Source organism: Chiroxiphia lanceolata, chromosome 5, assembly GCF_009829145.1.
Source record: "Chiroxiphia lanceolata isolate bChiLan1 chromosome 5, bChiLan1.pri, whole genome shotgun sequence".
NCBI classification, from domain to species: Eukaryota; Metazoa; Chordata; class Aves; order Passeriformes; family Pipridae; genus Chiroxiphia; species Chiroxiphia lanceolata.
In genome coordinates, this window is record NC_045641.1 from 43980327 (window position 1) to 44001893 (window position 21567).

At 36.6% G+C, this 21567-nt stretch overlaps 1 protein-coding gene across 11 annotated transcripts in view; it reads right to left on the reverse strand.

Annotated features, from left to right (window-relative positions):
• ATP2B1 (ATPase plasma membrane Ca2+ transporting 1) overlaps positions 1-21567 on the reverse strand; it is a 62409-nt gene that overhangs the window by 21681 nt on the left and 19161 nt on the right. For all 11 annotated transcript variants that reach the window (XM_032687139.1, XM_032687136.1, XM_032687141.1 and 8 more), the window contains 9 exons: positions 13830-14239; positions 8736-8933; positions 7631-7885; positions 7425-7550; positions 6913-7056; positions 4100-4138; positions 3615-3776; positions 2054-2268; positions 637-879 (listed from right to left, as the gene is read on the reverse strand). In XM_032687139.1, the coding sequence (XP_032543030.1) occupies positions 637-879; positions 2054-2268; positions 3615-3776; positions 4100-4138; positions 6913-7056; positions 7425-7550; positions 7631-7885; positions 8736-8933; positions 13830-14034 (1587 nt within the window). In that variant the 5' untranslated portion in view covers positions 14035-14239. Of the gene's footprint in view, positions 1-636; positions 880-2053; positions 2269-3614; positions 3777-4099; positions 4139-6912; positions 7057-7424; positions 7551-7630; positions 7886-8735; positions 8934-13829; positions 14240-21567 lie in introns of those variants that run through there.

Below are 21567 nucleotides of genomic sequence, written 5' to 3' on the forward strand. Positions count from 1 at the left end.
TTTTTACTGCCTTAAAAAATGTTAGGTAACGTATTGGAATATTTACAGCAATGAAGCTATGTTCAGAGTTTCAGAAAATAATGCACACAAAAATGCTAAATAGTCCAATATATAAATTTCAAAAATTTTCAAAAATTTTTTTAAATTTCAAAATATTTTGCAAGTCTCAAGATTTGAGCAAATACAGTACAATTCTAAAGCCTACAAACTTATACAATGGTATCTGGAAAAAAAAAAAATCCATGCAGATCCTCAACTATACTTACTTTTTTTTCATTACAGTCTGCTTAATGTTGTACTACTCTTATATATTTATTTTGAAGTAGCACTCAAATCCAGACAAGACGCTCTTCAGGTAAGGTAAAGAGTCTCATTTATAAAAACAAACTTAGACACAACTGTGAACTTAGAGGAAGTTATCTTCCTGAGATTGTATCTTTGAATTACCAATTCTAACTGAAATAAGCTATTTTTTTCCATTTAGTCTCAAATGAAGAGTTCAGAAATTTACAGCAGGTACAAAACACCTTATTCTGCATTGTGCCACAACTTAACTGCCTACCATGTGGCCCCCAGACAATTTGCATCTTTTGAGGAAGTTTAGTTATCTTGACTGGAATGAAGAAATTCACTTACCAGTATTTTGGAAGTATAAGCACAATTAACAGAAATTCCTGTCACAAGGTAAGCCATGGTTTTCTCTGGAATAGCTTCTGGTTCTGGAATTTTTTTATAATGTTTTTCATTGATGTAGGCTTGGACCACTGTCATTCTGTTCATGGTCAATGTTCCTGTTTTATCTGAGCAAATCGCTGTTGCATTGCCCATTGTTTCACATGCATCCAGATGTCTCACCAAGTTATTATCTTTCATCATTTTCTAAGGAAATAAAAGCACTTAACAGCAATTCATAACCACTACTTCACACTTCAGAAATTCTCATTTAAGAAGTCCAGTCTTACACAGCAGTTTCAGAAAACACTCAGTCTTTAAGTTATCTGGCATCTTTCAGAGGAAGAATTTGCAGCTGCCACATTCAGTACAGATTCCTTAAAGTCTATTATGTCGCAATAAACTTCATTTTGAACAAAGTACATAAAGACAGTCTTAATCTCACGTATCTGCATGTCACACGGACTACTGATACTATTCCAACTGTTACGAGCAAATAGTTTATGATGATATTTAGAAAGAGAGGTAAAGTTTGAGCTTTACCAGATACAATGTTTAAAAAGTCTTTCTGATTACAAGAAAGATCAAATAAACTGTGTTAGACTTATGTGAACCACAGATAATACAGACTACCGAGATACTAGGTTCAGCCTTAAACCAAAATACAAACTGGGAGCCTAATGTTTCAACTAAAACAGTGAGGACTACACAAGTTTCATAGGTTAAATATTGCTTTAAATTCTTTACTTAACAGGCTTGTATAGTATTTTCAGTTCCAAGAGGCAGATTAAGTTCAAGTGATACAACAAGACCACTACTAGTTAGTGATATAAGTTAAGTTTTAGAACATACCCTAAGCATTGATTGTCTTTATAATTAGATTTTCAAATAAATAGTCTCAGCATGCTGAAACAGTAAGAAAATTAAGAAAACAAAGAGCTTAAGTTAAAAAACATGCCGTATAATAAACAGAAAGCTAAGTGTTTTACAGTATTCCATCTTCACAGAGAATCAATCTGGAAGCTTTTGTAGCAGCTGCTTAACAGTTCAGCTAGGTAGAAGTTCAAGCTTACAGAATAATGTTATTTACAAACTCTTAAACATCTTAAACATTTATTGTAAATAAATGGTACAATGCTACGTACTGAACCCATTCATCTTTAGTTGGTGACAACAGGCTGGCAATCCTCACTGTTCAGGTTAGCCTGTATTCAGCGATGAGGAAAAGTACTGCAGTAGAATTCTTTGTAGTTTATGGCAAAAAGAAAAGCTTCTTCCCAGTTTATTATATCTATGTGATGCAGCATAAGTCAGTTTAGATTTAAGAGCTGATGAATACACCGATCTACCTTTAATATCTATTCCCCCTCTATCCACTTACCTTAACAGAGTAAGCCAGAGATATAGTGACTGCAAGTGGAAGACCTTCTGGTACTGCCACCACCAAGACTGTAACTCCAATAATGAAGAACTTCACGAAATACTGAATATAAATTGGTGTACATTCAGCAAGCCAAGGTCTCTTCTGAACCCAGAAGGTGTCAATTACAAAATATAACACAAGGATAATGACTGTGATTGCAGACATCAACAAACCTTGTTAAAAAGAGAATAAAAAGTTTTCAGAAATTATCTCAAATATTTGGCAAGACAGACTGGAGGTGAGTCAAGTACAAAATACTTCTACCTTTATAAAAGCTAGTTTATAACTAAGATTTTAAACAGCCAAGTCAAAACATTGAGGTAGTTCTCATGGGTGTTCCAACTCCCAAAGCATGTATTTCCTCATGAATTTCACCTAGCAATTTCTAAAATCTTTTTTTCTTCCATTTAATTGAAAAGCAAACAGCTAATTATGAGCAGGATGCATAAAGTCAATTGACTAAGCAGAAATAAGAAGTGAAAAAATTCAGCATGCCTTCAATGATTGTACTGCTAATTGATTCAGAAGAGTGTTTCAGTGCATGCCCTGTCTCAAAGCAGCAGGATAGAAAAATTCATGCATGAAGTATATGGGTATTAAGGGTACATGGGTAATTACAATGGGTCAAAAGGTACATAAAGGAAAACGAGCTTTTGAAATATATGAAAAAAACACATTTGACAAGAACAGTAGTTTACACTAAACATACCATGGAAGCTTTATTCACCATTTGTTAGTACAAGTTCCTCTGAAAAATTAACATTGCTATACATAACTATGGAGTGCTACAGCTGTAAGTTTAATTGCTTCGTCCACAGACTGTAGCAGTTTAATGACACAGATGGTGATGTCAGCCCTTGTTGAGGTTCTAGAAGTTGCTTCTGGCCTGAATCATTCAATAATTGTACTGAACAAAAATAAATCCTGAAATACTTGAATGAAACCACCACACACTAGATAATATAGCCTAAAATTTACGCTAAACTTCACTGTTCTTTTAGTCTACTTTCAAGCAGCAACAATCTACCAAATATTTTGACAAGACAGCTGAATATTATCTCATAGGAAAAAAAAGTTACATATCAGCAAGGTATATGTTAAGTGGAAATTCCTAAGCCTCTGAAAGTACCAGAGATAACCTAGTTGACCCTACCACATTTCCTAGATTTCACTCAACCTATAATTCTCTAGATACTTGCTAATTGCCATATCCTATCTAAAAAGATCACTCCTAACAGTTGTCTAATGTTATGAAGCTGGAATTTTCTCTCCTGGAAGCTGGCACTTGAAAGCCTGAATCTATTTAAATCAAGGAAAAATAAAAGCCATCACATGACACAGTTTGAGAGGTCATCAGCATACTCAGGCAGAACAGCATACTTCCATGCATTAAAACTTTGCACTTAACGTAAGTAGCTAGCCCTGAGTGCTTTGATTATTTTATCTCCTCACAAACTATGCATGTTCAAACTTAATTCCAACATAGCATCAGCATAAGTAGGGTACTGAGACATCATACCTGCTTTGCCAATCTGAACTGCAAGCTTTGTGAGTTTGCCTTGGAGAACTGACTTTTCTTTCTTTGGCAAGTTTGCTTTCTTCTTGTCTTTCTCATCTCCATCCCCACCATCCTCACTCTTCAGTGGTTGCATTTCCATGGCTGCACCATCTTGAGCTTTAGCTAGAAGGTAGGAAAAAAATTAGCCATTGGGGAGTCCCCTAAATCAGTGGTACTTAAAGAGCTTAACACCAGTACTGTGTATTCTTGTATCCAGACAGGCCATACTACATGTGAATGTTTAAATAAGTGTATTGGGTGTAGGTGCTGGAATCCAAAGTTCAGTTAAGCATTTGTTTTGGGCAATTTCACTTAACGCCATCCTTAGCATAAGCACTTTGGATCTAAGGATTCAATATGTATTTTTTATAGGAAAGTCTGTATTCATTACATACACACTCAGAAAATAGAGACTTGCAAGAAAGGATCAGAGAACTTGCATTTACCTTTGTTACGGTTTTCAACAGCTCCATCTTGCTTTTTACCTGTCAGAGAGAGGAACAAGTTGTGTTTTAAACTGGCTGTGCAGAATTCATTTTAACATTTATGTTTATATATAATGACTACATTAATCTGCTGAAACAAGCAACTGCATTTTAAAAAAAAGTAAAACGTGTAAGTCAGCTCAGAGAAACAGCTCACATCAGTTTTTTGGACTTTACTTTTCCCATACAAAACTGCTGCAATGTTAATCTACCATGGTTAAGTTTGCACGAATTACTGACACAGACACATTGCTTGTGAGGAAAGCTTTAAAAAGCTTGTTGACACATTTTTCTATGAAATATATTTGTTATATTAAAGTGATTCTGGTTGCCTCCATCTTGCTCTGCTCTTCTAACACTTGCCACCAGTATCTGATTACTACTGCAAATGAACTGCAGGATCTCACTTCCAGAATCAGTGCTTTTTTGTACAACATTGCAGAAGCTACCGTAGTATAAAATATTTATAAATCTACAGCCAAGTTTAACAGAGGCATACCACTGCATTACTGATCTATGCTAACCCTATTTACACAAACATGAACATAATCTGTAAGCAAATACATCTATAAGAACAGCTTGAGTTCATAATAAAATATCACTCCTACCTATGTTCAGAAACAGTTCAACAAGAGATCATAAAGAAGGACGGTAAAATAATGAAAGAATTAAACAAGTGAAACATTAAAGGTAACTGGAAGACCAACACATCTTATGTTATTTGGGGGGCTTGGCAAGTGACAAACTTTACTTTTAAGTCAAGAAAGCAAGGCTAATTGCGGAACTTAGAACGAAACCCAGAAATTTTCAGTAGCTTTGATAACTCACCAAGTTTTGGCCCTAGGTTATGTAGACTGAAATTTACAAGAGTACTCAGGTAGAAGAAAATCAAGTTATCAAGTGTGTGTGGCATGACATTTAACACCTCCATTACACTATTACTGTAGACACATAGTCTGATTTCTATAACTAAGATTTCCCCCCCAAGCATTCTCTCAACAGCCGAGGAAAAAAAAAATAGCATGTTCATTTTCTCTGGAAGATGCCACTTCAGACTTCTAAAGAACTTGTCATTGTTTCCTAATTTAGTACTTTTTCCTTCCTGGGTACCCTCTCTCTCTTACAAGAGCAAAGTTCTACACTTGAGTTACTTGTAGCTCCTTGTTCATACTTTATCTCCTTGTACATACATTTGCTTTCGCTCTGCACCAAGCCATACACAGCCAACTAAATATAGTCCCTTTAATCTCCTTAACATTCACAGAGAGGCTAATTTAGTTTAACCTGAATTTTACCAAGGAGAATCTTATTATGCACCTAACTTAAGGGAAAGAGGAAGCTATCTGTCTTGGGAGACAAAAAAAACCCCCTGCAAGCATTGAGGCCTTAGGATACACCAAAACACCACTCGTCAAAGAGAATTCTGCTTATAGAATAATAAACGGTGACAGAATATTAATAAAAACTATAATCCTCTCCATATCAGACGTAGCAGCCGGTACCATCATTTGCTTTGTCCCCTCTGTAAGGGGAAGAGCAAAGGATGGCAATTGTTTCACACTAATCCCTGGAAGTGTTGCAGGTCTTCACTATCATGCTTGAAACTCATTTAGAACTTTCAATTTTCTTGTAACCATTTTTCTACCTTCTGAAGAAATTTACTACTTTTTACAATTCTGATCCTTCTAGAAACTTGAAAAGTACTTGTGTGTTAGGTCAAGACAACAAGAGTTCAATCCCAATTCTTGCACAGAGCACACACTTCAACAATTGACTCTTTAGTTTGAAGACCCTTGAGATTCTTAATCACATTTCTGTATAATTTCCATTATTGTTTCATATTCCTTTGAAGAAAAAGTATATTTTGATTTATATTTATATTTTTTGGTTCTGCTGTCAAGAACCCTCAGACTCAGTCCCATCCAGTAGACTTCATAGCAGTTTCTTGAAAAATTTGTACCATGGTGAAACTCAGTCCTGAACATGCCTTGTAAGTGTTATTATCAAAACATTACTTAAAAGCTTAACATTTCTAAGCTTTGATTCTAAGGGTAAAGGCTACGGCTTAGATAAGTAACCTTATAATAAGGAAGACAGCCCACTCCACTCTTCACGGAAGGGCTCCAAAACACACTCAGTTACAAGCCCCTCATCCCTCCAAAAATAAGGATTAAAGAAAAGTGCCACCAGGGATTTGCCTCTGAGCATTCAAAATTTCACCTCTGGAAGAAAAGGAGCAGCAGGAGAAGCCATCTGCTCATCTTTTATTAAAATCAGTCTCATATACGCTTAAACTATCCACAGCAGTATAAAAGATACGTTTTTTCCTTCAAATGTCCCAGAGGAATGCCCTAAAAGGGGCATTTTCTATCTGTCAAATGCAGAACTAGATCCTTACTAGGTTGAATTATATAATAACCTGTTTGCCATAAACAAATATTTGCTATTAAACATGAATGTACTTTGAAGTTATAGAAGATGACAGTTTAACTATTTATAAATAGCATGGCTGGTTAGGTGTTGTAAACTTTCCAAACTCTATTTGATCAATGAGATTTGAAGTTTAATTAAAAATCCATGTGACAAGAGTTCGAAGCAGTGATGCACTCTTAGGTCACTGGACTCGAGTTGGTCTTTTTTCCTGTGAAACCTACAGAAAGTATGAATTTTAAAAAATGATTTCTGGCTCCAGATAACTAAAAAAAAAGTTTTTATCTAGTAGCATTCAAGAGTTCACCCCTCCTTCCCTAGGAATTTGAGATTATTATGCCTACTTTTCTTGTCCTTCTTCTCTTTTTCCTTCTCCTTCTCCTCTTCATCTCCTCCAGCCCCAAGTAAGGTGAAGATGATTCCAGTCTGAGAGTTAACACCTACAGCAGTAACCACCATTCTTCCAGAGCCTTCCATCACATGTGTACCTGAAAGATTAAATCAGGTTTTCCACCATGACTTCAGCAGTTATATGGCAGACCATATAAGTACTTTAAGGAAATAAGTATTCAAACTTCACGTTAACAAAATGAAAATGTGTATATACACCACTGTGCTCCTCTAAAGCTTTAATCACCAAAGCTATCTGAAAAGGAAAATCATTAGCAGCTACACAAAATGTTTGTCAGTTTTAAGGGTCTGTTCCCTCTGACAGTTTTGTAGCAGTAACACTGGGTTGAGATACTTTCAGGAGTCAACAAGGTACAGTTTGCTAGATTTTAACCTCAACATTTTAAAAAACCAGTTTACCCTAGAAAAAAGTCACTTTCTTCAAGCATTGTCATATGCTACACACCTGATAGCAGCATAGGATCTCTGTCCAGAGATTTCTTAACATGATCAGATTCTCCAGTCAGTGAGCTTTCATCAATTTTGAGGTCATTTCCTTGAATGAGTACACCATCAGCTGGCAAAAGGTCACCTACAAGAGATCACTGGGTATGTTGACTGCTGTTCCTTTTTTAAAACTAAAAGAAAGTTCAACTTTAAAAATATGTTTACCATATTTCACTTGTGCAATATCTCCAACAATTATGTCAGCTACTGGTATTTGGATGACTTGACCACCTCTGATGACTGTGAATTTCTGTTCTTGTTCAATACGGCTCTGCAATCCCCGAAATTGTTTCTCTTTGCTCCAGTCATTGAAAGCTGTCACTAATACCACACAAACTACAGATAGGAGGATTGCTGCTCCTTCAATCCAACCTGCTTCAGATTCCTCCTCCTCTTCACCAACATTTACTGATCCACATACTGCAAAAAAGAGGTTTTAGATTTAACAAAGTCCAAATAGATAGTTATTTCAGTAATAAAAAGAATTGCTAAAACAAAGAAACTACTAATAGTTGCTAAACATTTTCTGTGCTAGCCTTCTTCACGATTTTACCTTTATTTTCCATAAGGGTAACACATAAAGAAGCTAAAGAACCTGAAAGCTAGAGCAACTTGAGGAATTTAAACCACCCTACTTATCTGAACACAAGAGAAGTCAATATAGAAAGTTACCTGTCCTTATTATCTTGTTAAGTGATGGCATAAGAATGCCAGACTAGTTAATCACCTTCTGCTTTCTTAACATATCCCACTTTGTCTTAACAAGTCAGATATCATTGCAAAAATTCAGTTCAATGAAGGCCTGATCCCTTTATTTTCTGTTTAGAAGCATAAATATATCTTCATTTCTTAAATTAGAAAGTTACCAGTGTCATGTTGCAAATCAAGGAAAATTTAAGACTTGCTGACTCCTCAGAGAAAGCCCATGACTGCAAATTATAAATTCCTTAAATATTTGAGGCAAAGCTAAAAAAAAACCCACTTGCACAGAAACATTGCTGGATTTAAGAAAAGTCCTTGCTCCTGCTGCTTGCAATTTACCTCTGGCATTATTCTGGTCAGAATGATACCAGATCATGACCAGGGAAATCTCATGTAGCCCTTTTAAGGCAAGCTAGAGTTTTAGTAGTATGCTCTCAAATAAGGAACAGTAAGCTGCTTTTCCACTGACCTACTGTCTCCCATCAGATTTACAGCACAGGCACACTAGACCAGGAAAGTCAGTAGTATAATAAAGTAGATACCTACTTTTTAAAAAAAGTTTACTTACATGATTCATTTCCTCCTGGAGGCTGGTAAAAAGAAAGGCCCAAGGATACTACGGCTGCAATTTCTAATATAATTAATGTAACATCCTGTAGTGCTTCCCATACTAACTGAAGAAATGTTTTTGGCTTTTTAGGAGGTATAAAGTTCTTCCCAAAAACTGCTTCTCTCCTTTCTATATCTGCCGGATTTCCACTTAAACCTATTTAACAATAAGACAAAGTTAGTTGACACTTGTATGCATTTCTCCCTCCCACTAGAAGTGACTGATGTTTCCCATTCATGGAATCAAGTCCCACTCCATATTTCAGTAACAATACCAAAAAGCCATATCTCAAATACAATTATGTACGTATTATCTTTAAGTCAGTCACTTTAGAAAACCAGCTATATTTTATAATTCTCACCTTGCCAAAACAAAGTTGATGGTGTACCTGCTTAGTATGTCACTTAATATGACATAGTAACAGAGTAATAGTAACACTCATACCTTTGTTCAAAGTAACAAAGTTTGCAAGACAAGATCATTAGTAGTTACAACTATTGAGACTGAGTAGCACCATAAAGCTTTAGCAAGACCACAGCCTGTGAAGGTCGTACTGCTTCCCACTACAGGGATTCTGTATTAAGAGACAGCATCCTAGGATCCTAAAATTAATGTAACATTTATAATCACATATTATAATAATATACTATTATATTAATAGTATTTTATATAATAAATAATACACTAACAGTTTTTGAAGCTCTCCAGGCATCATGTGGAAAGAGGCAACCACTTTATGATGCTACTTCCACCTGGACAGTAGTTTTTTGCTCTTCTGAAGCTTCACTTTCTATCTTCTCTCACACAGAGCCTATACTTAGCACTGTGCAGGGTCTGTCACCTTAGTTCTGTACCTATTCTCTTTCTTATATAGCATACTTCTTTGAGTTCTCTTCTATCCCAATTCTTGTACCAACCTTAAGAGACACTAGCTAGCAAGAGTAAGGGTCTTTCACTAAAGGGTACTGCATGCCAAGACCTTAAAGATAAAGGAATACCAAGAATATTCAGTGCAAGGTCATGCACTCAAGGTCTTCTGTAAGTACCTCTCCTGTTTACTCCTGTAACAGTTGTCTCGCCCATCATTCAGAATGAAGCCACTGGCATATTTTTCAAAGCAAAATGGTCAAACATCCAGCCATGCTTTTCAGACCAAAGATCTCAATACTTCAACCATATTGCCCCCAAGATTATCAGTACCTGCTTAAAGACAACTATTCTCTTAGAAACATTTTTTTTAATAGTTAATCCAACTGCTTATTGATAAAGGCATTGCAAATGTGCTAGATAATCAATAAGAACAGTAGCCACTGCAACTTGCTCTCACAATAAGTGGCGTACTTAACACCTGTAATGGACATTTACTAGAATCATCACATGACATTTCAAGATGTCACAAGATATTTCAAGGAGTGGGATTCAAAGATCCTTGTGGGTCCCTTCTAACTTGGTATATTCTGTGATTCTGTGAAGACACCTTGATAAGACTACTGAATTGCAAAACTCACTTTTAAAAGGTAACAACTGCTATGTAATCACTTAACTGAAAAGCAAAATATTATGGGCAGATCTTTTCAACGTGAAATGAATTAATCATACTCTTTGTGTGTATAATAGATTTATTCTAACACTCTTCGATTCACCTTGCATTCATGCCTTTGAAGGTTTAATACAAAGGAGCAATTGTCCTCATCAGCCATAACACTACACTTCTTGCAATTCAAGCTTTAAGGTGCATACTTTCAGCTCAAAGAGCACCACAAGATTATTTTTAAAATCAAGCTATATGTTACAGAAACTCAGGACAGCTTGGCCATTCCAAAAGGCTGGGCCATATTGTGATTTTGCAAAAGATATCACTTGTCTATTCCTTTTAACATGGCAAAGTTTGGAAGATTATTTACAGTATCAGCAGCATCACTTTCCTCCTCTCTTTGCAGGGTGCCACGGTGTAGAACATTGGAAATACAGCACTGGTCTATGAAGAATGAAAAGCATTTCTCAACAAGGCCATATAACGTCTAGGCTACTATCAGAACCACTTAGCAAATATTAGTAAGTAAGTCTAGCAAAGACAAAAAACATTTGTAATTTTAGTATACACCATAGTACACCATGCACCATTAATGAACTTGCTGCATTTAACACACAGCTGGCAATTTCACAATTAACACTCTATAGTCCTGAGGTCAAAACTACTGCCATTATATTGTTCATTATGTGTCTTAACTACGGTAATTTATGCTATTTGGGGTCAAGTGTGAAAAATATTAGGCAAGGGACTAGTTAATATACAATATTCATATGCAGTTTTTATTAGAAATCTAGAAGTTACTAGACAATCAAAACTATGTAGACCTGTGGAAATACTGATGGTGGTTTATCTGTCCAGAATATAAGACGGACTTTTGCCATTAAAGGTATGTCAAACGTTCATTTTGCACATTAGTATACATGTAAGCAGTAACGTCTGCTCAGTGTCCTTTTTTTAAGCAATACTGGTAAAGGACTGTTCCCATTTCTCATTTCAAATCAGACTGGTCTGACCCAAATTTTGTCTGAAAACAGATATTGCCTTACATTGTCAACAACTTCACAGCAAGAAATAAAACAAGATGAACTCATCCACTATGTAGCATGTCAGAACTACCTGTATTTTTCCTATGAAGCCACTAGTAATTGTGTAGTGGTCAGTGTTTCATATCATAAGGAAAGCATCTAATTAGGAAGAAGTGTCACAGGGCCTTGAAGATTACAAAGAGTTAGAACTAGTGTAACACAGTTCTAGTGTAACACTAATATAACACGTAGCAGTTTTCTGCACAGATCTTGCCTAGATTTTTTTCCATTAGAAATGTCTCCCTTTCCATACTTACAACTTGAATTTGACAAAGTGGAGACCTAGTTCTACCTTTACAAGATCTCTCCCTGAGAAATTTATAGCAGCTTACCTGACAGAGAGGCTGGTTCTCTAAAGATTCATGCAGTGATTCAGAGTCAAAATGACACCTCTGTAGAGGACACTGCTCTAACTCATCTCACTTAACCTTTTCGGAGCTAATTAACATATTCAACTGCTGAGGCCTCGGTGTGTTTATGAACTTCTCTCACACTTAAAAAGATGGTGCCCTTTTATCAAGTCAGTTGTTGTATTTAACTGATTGCAGCGTACATCTAAATGTCAAATCCTTTTGAAAGGGAAAGGCCTTGATCACGCAGTCCTTGGTACTGCCCAATCAATCTGCCGGAAAGGTCATCTAACCCTTTCTAGTTTTAGTACACTGACACTCATCATTCCCATGTGTCAACTTGTTTGTTACATTAAGAGACAAAGTGAAACCTGCAGTTTACAAGGTATTTGGTGCTTAGTGCATCATGACTACCTAAAATTGTATGCCCGCCTAGTAATAATGAGCCTTAAACGTTGCAGATCACTGTAAAACAGGATTCAACTCTCAGTTAAACTCCTGGTTATAGAAAACTATATCCCCTTCCACTGAGAAAAGAAACTGCCTTTCAGTATTATGCAGCAGGTCGACAGGGTAACAGGAGACTACTGGTCCTATCTAACGTGTTACACTGCTTGTACACTGCAGTGCCTCACACACATACTTCACAACTCCATTGATGCCAAGGAACAGAATTTTGCACTCCTTATATTTTACAAACTTCCTCATCCTGAAATTGGTCTACTCCCATTCACTGGTAGGTCAGCCATGTCAGCTGGCTACTTTCAGTTCGGTAAGAGAAACCCAGTTCATGTACTGATATAATTTCAGGAGTCTGGAAATCTGGTTTCAGAAGCAGATCAAGACAAAACATGCTAAATGCAAATGTACCCAGAGGTACCTTACGGCATTAGTAGGCTGTTCTTGGTCCAAGGAGACAAATCTTTCCATAGCATTTGTGAAGAACAGAAAGCAATGGCTCTCCAGGATTAAGACAGCAGGTATTTACTGCCACCAACATGACAACACATTGGTTAAAAGCTGTGTGAGTGCTTAAATGCAGAGACACCACAATCTGCTGACATCGTGATTTTGGTAATTCTCAATCACTCCCAACAGCAGGACTTCACAATAAGTTTCAGTTACTTTTAAGTACTTTTATCTATCTACAGTTTACTGCAGATATTATAGTTTAAATATTTTATGAAGTGTGACTTGCATTTTTCACAAGTTGACACTTAGAGCTTGGAAGAAAGTAGTAAGAGATGGTCAGGTCCTTAAGGAAAACTTCTGGAAGGTTCTCAGGAAGGAGACTTGATAAATTTATTTATTTATTCACATTTGTACAGTCTGTCTTGGAGTAGTAACTCTAGAGAGCAAAAGCATCAGGTAGCCACACAACAGAAGGCTACTTCAGTCAAACATGGCAAAGACTTTAAAGATGCTTATTTCTAGAGAATAAGATTGTGTAATCACTTTGCAAACCTTCAACTAAGAGTGATAGTACATGTTAATGCTTAAAGCTGTATTGATAGTTATTTCGGACAGCTCAAATGAAATTTACAGAAATACTATAGATTTAAAAACTAGATCCTGCTATTAAGAACTCAGTGTAGCACAAATAGAAAACAGATGCCACCAGTTTTAAAAATTGTTGCAATAGGGAATGCAAGAACTAGGTGGCAACACCAAAGCATTAATAAGTCCTGCATTAGACTATTAAAACCTTGGCCTCTACAACAGCATGATCTGAATTGTGAACTATAGGTCATATGAGCTATTCACAAAATTTATGCTTTCACAGTAAGTTGAACATTGCTATGTTGCATTGCTACTTCATATGTGGATGCCTACACCAACGAACTTTGTTCCAAAGTGCAACTTCACCACTAATACAGCATCTCACATGCATTTAGACCAATCGAAAAAAACTCTCACTTACTTATTACTGTGGAATACCTCTGCCTTAGAGGAATAAGAAGCAACATTTTCTTATGGTAACTAAAATACTTCTATAAACTTGGTTATATTAAAACAAGTAGTTTGCTGACTAAGGTTTTTCCTAAATGGAGTTTCCTCAATAATAGTGTTAAAATTGGCTTACCTTCATTTGGTGAAGTTTTCAACTTTGTGCAGATGCCATGTACATCTCCATAGCATTCCTGTATTTTATGCAGTGCATCTGCAGCTCGAAGTTCCATAAGAGAACGGAGCTCTGTAAGAGTAACTCCAAAATCTCCATGATTAGCTTCTTTTACAGCATTTTTTACACCACTATATGCAACCGAGTTGTTTGCCATGTCACCCATGATGCATGCAGTCTTTAGTGCAGACGATTTCCAGTAAGGAACAAGATTTCAACTTAAAATATTTCCAAAAGGAAAATAAATCCTTTGGGTATTAAGACAGTCAGGAGAGCAGACACATCACCCAAGTAAGAGACCCCGTCTGGAGAGATCTTTGAGGTTGTCCCATGGTGCGTTCTGTTCCCCAAAACCAAAAGGCATGTACAATCTAGGGAAAGAATAAACACATATTCAGTTACTAACAGCTATACTGAAATACCTAAGACAACCCTACTCATTGTACTGAAGATACAGAACAAATTTCTTTATTTCCTATAATATTTTTAGTTTGCATTCAGCTGACAAGAGTGACAAGGTATAAAATGGACATTTCCCATACCAAAACAACTTTGCATTATTTTATTTCCTTAAACCATTAACTTAGAACAACTGTTGTCTTTAAGACTTGTATTTTCCTTGGTATGTCCATACAGTCCATCATCAAGAGGAAGCCTTTAAAATCACCTAAAATTAAATCTGTTTTCAGGGAAATAGAGTTTGTAGCATCCACAACTGATATCACAGAGGGTAAGAACATACTCAAGTTAAAAATCCCCAGTTTTCAATGAGGCTTTCACCCCATAGTTTGGGAAGAGCAAGCTTTTGTGTGTTCCCATTAATTCATTCGTGCAAACCTCAAGAAAACCATTTCAACACTAAGCTAGCCCATGCAGTACTCTTGTATTATAAGTAGGATTATATCTTCAGGCAGATCTAAGTCTTAATACATTTTCACATCCAGACAGTTTTAGCCTTGCTCCAGCCCATTTCATCCCAACTCAAGCCTCCCATAGTTCTTTGAACAGAGCGAGAAATTGCATAATACCTGCCACCTTCCTAAAGAAGGGATAAGGAGACTGAGAGCAGCTCTTCTGTCTGATTATCAATGCACTGTAGCTGAGAAATTAACATCTACCCACAGGACTCTAAACTTGCACAGGCATTCTATATATAATTCCTGCTCGGCTGACGCACGTTGCACGCGTACACATGTATCTACACAATAGTACAGTGGTACAGTGCACACACAAACCCTTCATGCCTATATAAAGATCTGCTGTGTGCCAAAGACAGACATCTGATTGTGTAAGTCAGCTTTATCGACATAATGGTGCATGATGAGCACATGTAACAATATATTGCCCTGCAAAACATTATGAGGGAACAGGCTCAGATGAACAATAACTCAGACACTTCCAGGTCAACAAGACCCTCAGGTGTCATATACCTAGCAAAGGGAAATAGTTACCACTGACTGCATTGCTTTATAAAAGCAAAGAGTCAAACAAAAAATTCCTAGCTATTGCCCTGCTGAGTTAGGGGACTGTTCAGCTGAACCACTGTGTCTATGTTAAGTCCAGGTATAAGCACCTAATTACCTGAAATTTAAGGCCTTGGTTCCAGGAACAACTCAGATCTCTACTCTGGAAACAATCAGTTTCAGCTACAGTAAATCCACCATTTAAAGCACCATATCACAGTATTTCATTTTCACTGAGGACAACCACCGATGCTGGAAGACCCTGAACTGATGTCCTCTGACCACAAGTGACAGTCTCGTCTCCAGCAGAACTAAAACTGCTCTTCTCTTCCCATCACAGGAGACTCTGAGAAAAGCACTGTCTATGGCTATTTTCTGAAGAGCGACAAAAGGGATAAAGCAACCCATATCAATATGCAAAAAACTTCAACATCCTATAACAAAGTAACTAATTTAAAAATTAATTTTAAATCTTAATTGTTTTCTCTGTAAATTGCAAAAAAATATTACAACAGCTGAAGAGTCCATGATGATGGTGTTAACCTGCATGCTAGGATGTAGTTTTGATTAATACGTAGCTGCCTCTAATGTGTCCTGTTAGAGTATCCTGCAAGTGAAGAAATTCATGCAAATCATGTATGAAAGATTTTTCTTTAAAGACGTACCACATTGTTATCTAATGCCCAAAAGCTGGATGCTGTTGGCCAGCTGGTAGCCTAGGAGGATTTATCAGCTGGCATCTGATCACAAGCTATGACAGTACAACAAGAAGCAGATCAGGCAAATGAGTTTGTATAGCTATGGAGAAGATGCTGCAGCTGCTAATTAGGCAAAAATAGACCAAGCAGAATGCCCCACAACCAATTACATCACATTTGATTCAACTTTAATTAAGAAAAGCTCTGTTCAAGCCTCTAGCAGGAGCCCTGCACTGGATGCCCAAATACACCCAAATCCAAGAGATGAGGATAGGAAAAGCTACAGCTCTTGTCACTGCTCACATGTCATCAAAAAGTTCTGAGACATTCTCTCACTCTCTTCTCTGTATGTATATCGAGTGGACAAGACTTGCTTTCATATGCAAGTAAACTTGAGAGCAGTAACACTGCCTAATCATAACTCAGTTTGCTTTGCACTCCAATTTCTAGCCTCTCTATGCATCCAAATCCATTTTTACTAGTAACAGTACAGTGATTAGCTATTACTAAGTTTATACTGAAAGGGCTTCTCAGATGTTCCAAAGCACCTCAATAGCACCCTAACATACCAATGAACCCTTCAGGTTCACAAACAAATTCAGTAAGCTTACATCAACACCACAAAAAAGTGCAGTTCTGCAGATCAGTGCTAGCAGTGTTACAGATGTTTGGCAAATCCATGTTAGGAAAGAGTTGTGGAAAATTGAAAAGAACAGCATGAATACTCTTCAAATTCTTAATACTGAGTAAGAGCAGTTTTGCTCCAAATCATAAAAGTTGTTTAAACATTATCAATTGTTACATGAAATAATTCCAGAAGAAATCTGCTTTGGTAGCCCGTTTTCACCAAGCATTTCAACAGACAGCACAATAGCTTCTTGTCACACAGGTACAGAATGGACTTAGTTTAACATGCATTTTTCTGTAGGAAACAGCAAAGAAACTTTATTTAAGAAATATTCTTAATGCAGTTTGATGTAAAATCTTGCAACATCCAATCACTTCTTGTGAAGCAACTTTCAACAGTCCACTTTTGTAACATTAGTGGCGATGCATAATGAAACCATCACAGTGAAATTCAAGCATAATAAAAGAAAGTGGTTTTTAAGCTACACAGATCATCTAATAGCATTTACTTTATCAACTAATGAAATACTTTGTTTTGACCACTGTTCCAGTTCTCAATTCTTGCATCAGGCATTTGAAATACATTATTTGAGTAGCATGAGCTCTGGAGCACTATAGTTCAAAGCAATTCACCTCTTAAATTCCAATCTGCTAATATCTCAAATTTTAAATTCAAAGAACAATTATCAAGCTAAAAGTCATTTAGCTGAAGTTCCAGTCTATTTAAAGTTTAATTCAGTTGAAATTATGTGTTAGTGTCCAGCTTTAACAAGCTGCACACAGGATGATTTAGAGGAGTCTTTCATTGGAAACACCAACTTTTGGATAATCCTTTGTCTATATATCACTGAGACAAGGAACAACTTTAAAGCTATTGTCTCTCGCACTCAAGTGACTAAAAAACTTAAGCTGCAGAGGCACCTTTGAGTAGCAGCACCTACTCCCATAGGCAGGATTCGGCTACTTATGCAAATCTCTCCGAAAAGACCCTGCTGCTCTATGGCTGTAATAACTTCACGACATATCATGTCATTGCAATTGCTCATGAGGAATACTGCAGCTTAACTTTCTTATCCAAATGAAATTAACATTTATTGCTAAGGGAGCGTGCTTTGTTACTAGACAAAGATGATAATTCAAAACCATAACCCATGAAACAAAGGTTAGATAATTTTGTCAATATTAGAAGTTTGACTACCTTATAGTTGGACTGGAGAAAGGACAAGCTCTAAACAGAAGTCTACATGTAGAGATGCTTACCAAAGCATGAAGAGACTATAGATTACAAGCCTATTTAGTTCCACTACGTTGATCAAGCTAGAAGCTGCAACATGTTTCTTAAAGCATTCCTGTAATGACACTTTAAACATAGACTCACATTAACCTCCTGCCCCAAAAAACAGCTACCATCAAGACAGTCTTGAACATTAATTAGGCTTCCAAAAGGAGTCCAGAAATAGTCCTTCACAGGTAAAAGTATTTAATAATTAGTGATTTAGTATTTAGTCATTCCGTCTATTTGAAAGAAAGCTATAATATGTGTTTTACAGTCATTAAAATTAAGGCTGCCTTGAAGAGATAGTTTGCAGAGGCCATGCACTGACAAGTGTAAACAGTAGAGTTAAAGAGTGGCACAATTACTATTACCCAGATGCACAGGACCTAGCATACCTTGGACCCCTACCTAAGCCTTTCCTATAGTTAAATTTACATGTAATACTTCCTCAACCTACAGGAAATGCAATTTTCTTAATCAATATTAAAACAAGGCAAACTCATACCTCAAAAGTCAAAGCTTGGGCAACTATAGATCTTGTGCAATTCAATTTAATTTATACATCTGCTCAAACACTATGCATTCAGATATTAAGCATTAGCTGGTACTAGCATTTGACACTCAACAACACACTAAAAAAGCTGGGCACTGTAATATAGGAAAGGGCTTGCAAAGTGATTATCTCAGGAAAGCCTTTGTTTAATCTAATTAGTTCAATGAGTACCAGACAGATCTGCATACCAAAAGGTTGCTGTGATAAAAACTGTCCCATATGTTTCAGTTGTCATGCCTTTTAACCTGTTTCAAAATACAGCTTTTAAGATACCAAAAATATATACTATGCCTTGGCAGACTTTAGTGTAGGTATGCTCCACAGCTTCAAGCCATCACATAACATTGTGGGTGAGGGAGGAAAGACAAGGGGAAGAAGTTGTCCGGAATACTATTAAAATAGAATATTATTATAATGGAAAGTAATTGTAACATAGAAAGTAACCTGGGAATCACACTGAAAATGACTGATGACTTCTGCTCTAGAGGGTCTTAGTGTAAAAGACACACCCTCACACTGACTTGACAGGCTACAGAAACTCACCGCCTGTTTCACAAGAAATATGAATGAATGCTAACGAAACAAAATGTTAATACAAAACAGTATGCATTTACAGGTCACTATCCCATAAGTTAAAATGTGCCTAACTGAACAACTAGGAGTTAAATCATTTCAGTGGCAGGCTGTTGTTTTAGTGCAAGCATCTCAGACAGCTCAGCTTATGAAGAGACGAGTAAAAGTAGATTGAAGAGCTAAGAGGGGAGAGGGCACAAACAAAGTTTAACATATCATCTTCAGCCTCAAATGTGTCCAGTGTGTTGTAATGACAAGTTTCCCTTATTACAGCTTATGTGTTATAAACGGGAAATTCACCAAAGGTCATTTCTTTAGTTTTCAAAGAGAAATCTGACTTCATTCTGAAGCTTAATCTCTTGGGAAGCAGATGCACTTATCTATCTGAAATAAAAACTGGCTTAGATTCTCCAGTGGATTTAAACACTGGTATTGTTCCTGCTCATTGTAGGGAGGTTGGACCAGATGACCCTCAAAGGTCCCCTGCAACTGAAAATACTCTGTGATTTATGGCACTTATGGATTGCTGCTGCCTACTGTGATTGAGACTTGTAGTAGCAGTTTCATCCAGCAGTGGTTTCCTGGCTTTAAGACCCCAAATTTTTTTCTTATTGAAATGATGGCTAACAAATTAGGACTTCAGTAGTCTGAAGTCAGTTTGGTAGTAATACAAATTAGTAGTGTTCCCACACAGGTTTCTGCATAATTTCCCTCCTACTTTGGTACCAGTAAGAAAAAAAAAAAAATCATTTAAGTATTGAAGGTGAGTTATTATGGCATGAAGAAAATGACCTCCTCTTATGCAGCAGCTTGCTCCACAGCCTCTGCAAGGAGCCCAGCAAGCAAGCAGACATTGTGTTATGCTGTCAACCAGCTGCACAGGTCCGTACTACCCTGTCTTGTCCAAGCCATGGCCTTTCCACACTCACAACACAACTCAACTTCAGCTGAATGGCAGCTGGATTAAGAAACAAGATCAGAATGTGCTGTATAGAATACTCTGAGTAGGAAAACTATTTTATCAAAAGTTTAAACTAATAATTAGCTTTCTGAGATAACTAAACAGATATTACTGATCCAACAACAGACAAACTGATCCAACAAGAAGGGCTTCAGAAAAACCTATGAACGCTTTCAAGGAACATCAGACTTTGAGAGATACTGGAAAACCCAAGAGCATAAAACCAATGTGATCATTAGAGAAAGCATCGAGTCTCCCATGTATTTGAAATACTAGGCTTTCATCATCTCCTATTTTATATTACAATGTTGAGTTGTCCATAGGAAGCTAAACATTTCAAGACACAAAACCATGCAAAAGAGCTAAGTTTTTAACTACTTAAAACACTTTTCTGGAAACTGGAATTACTTATTCCAGACATCCATTAACAGAGCCATGTCTCAAAGGGTCTCCGCAGTCCACAGCTCTCATCAACACTCAGGCAGCTTCTTCTTTCTCCACCCATAGGCCCTGGAACTTCCTTCTACTAGGCTCATCTATTTTTTGCTCTGTGATGACATCAAACTAAACTAAGGTTAAATTTGACAGGACTGCTTGCAATAACAGGTTATTCCAAGTTAAGACTATAATCCCAGGAGAAAAAAAGTTTTAACCTCTAGATAGGACCCTGTCCCATCCAGCATAATTTTAAACGTGTTCAAGTACCTAAAATGCATTTACTATGTGTGTCAGCTACTTCAGCTAACTTGACGTGAGTAGACTTGCCAAAATTCAGACTAAAGTAGCTGATGGTTGAAGACAAACCTGCTGGTGTTTAAAGTGAAAGAAAAAAAAAGTGTTTTCCCAATGCCCATCGATATTTTCCTTTACTTCAGATCCACTGAGTCCTAAATAAGATGACTGAGTATTTAAAGTCACTTAATCCTGCACAGTTTGGGACAAAAATGTTTCTTTAGGATAATTATGCTGTTTAATATATAAGCCTAAAAGTGGATTTTTTTTTTAAAGTGTGCAGTAAATTATCTATTGACAAATATTCACATTAATAAATTCGGGAACAACTTACCACACTTTTCTCATCAATATTTATCAAAACCATTTTGGCAAAAATGACAAGACAAAAAGCTGAACTTTTTCAAAAAAAAAAAAAAAAAAGGATGGTAGGATGCTAGCATAGCAAACTACTTACTAAAATTATGCATCATGAGATTATAGCAGAGTTTACTGGCATTCCCAAAACTGCAAGATGTGTTCTGGTCACAAAATCTGACAGGTGCATGTTAAATGAGGCATACGACATCACTATACACAACTAAGTTTCAAGATAAGGTAAAGTGAGATGGTACCAAATTTCATCCAACAGAGATGGAATTGTATTCCTGGATTTCAGTTACTTGTCGCATTTAAAGCTTAGTACATGCCTGTAAGCAATGCATCCAGCTGGTCAGGTCTGACAATAATTATGACTCAGAGCAGAACAGCAGCTGACTTCATCAGTTATTCCTACAGGTCATGAGAAATCTTACTTTCTCTTACTTGAGAAACCTT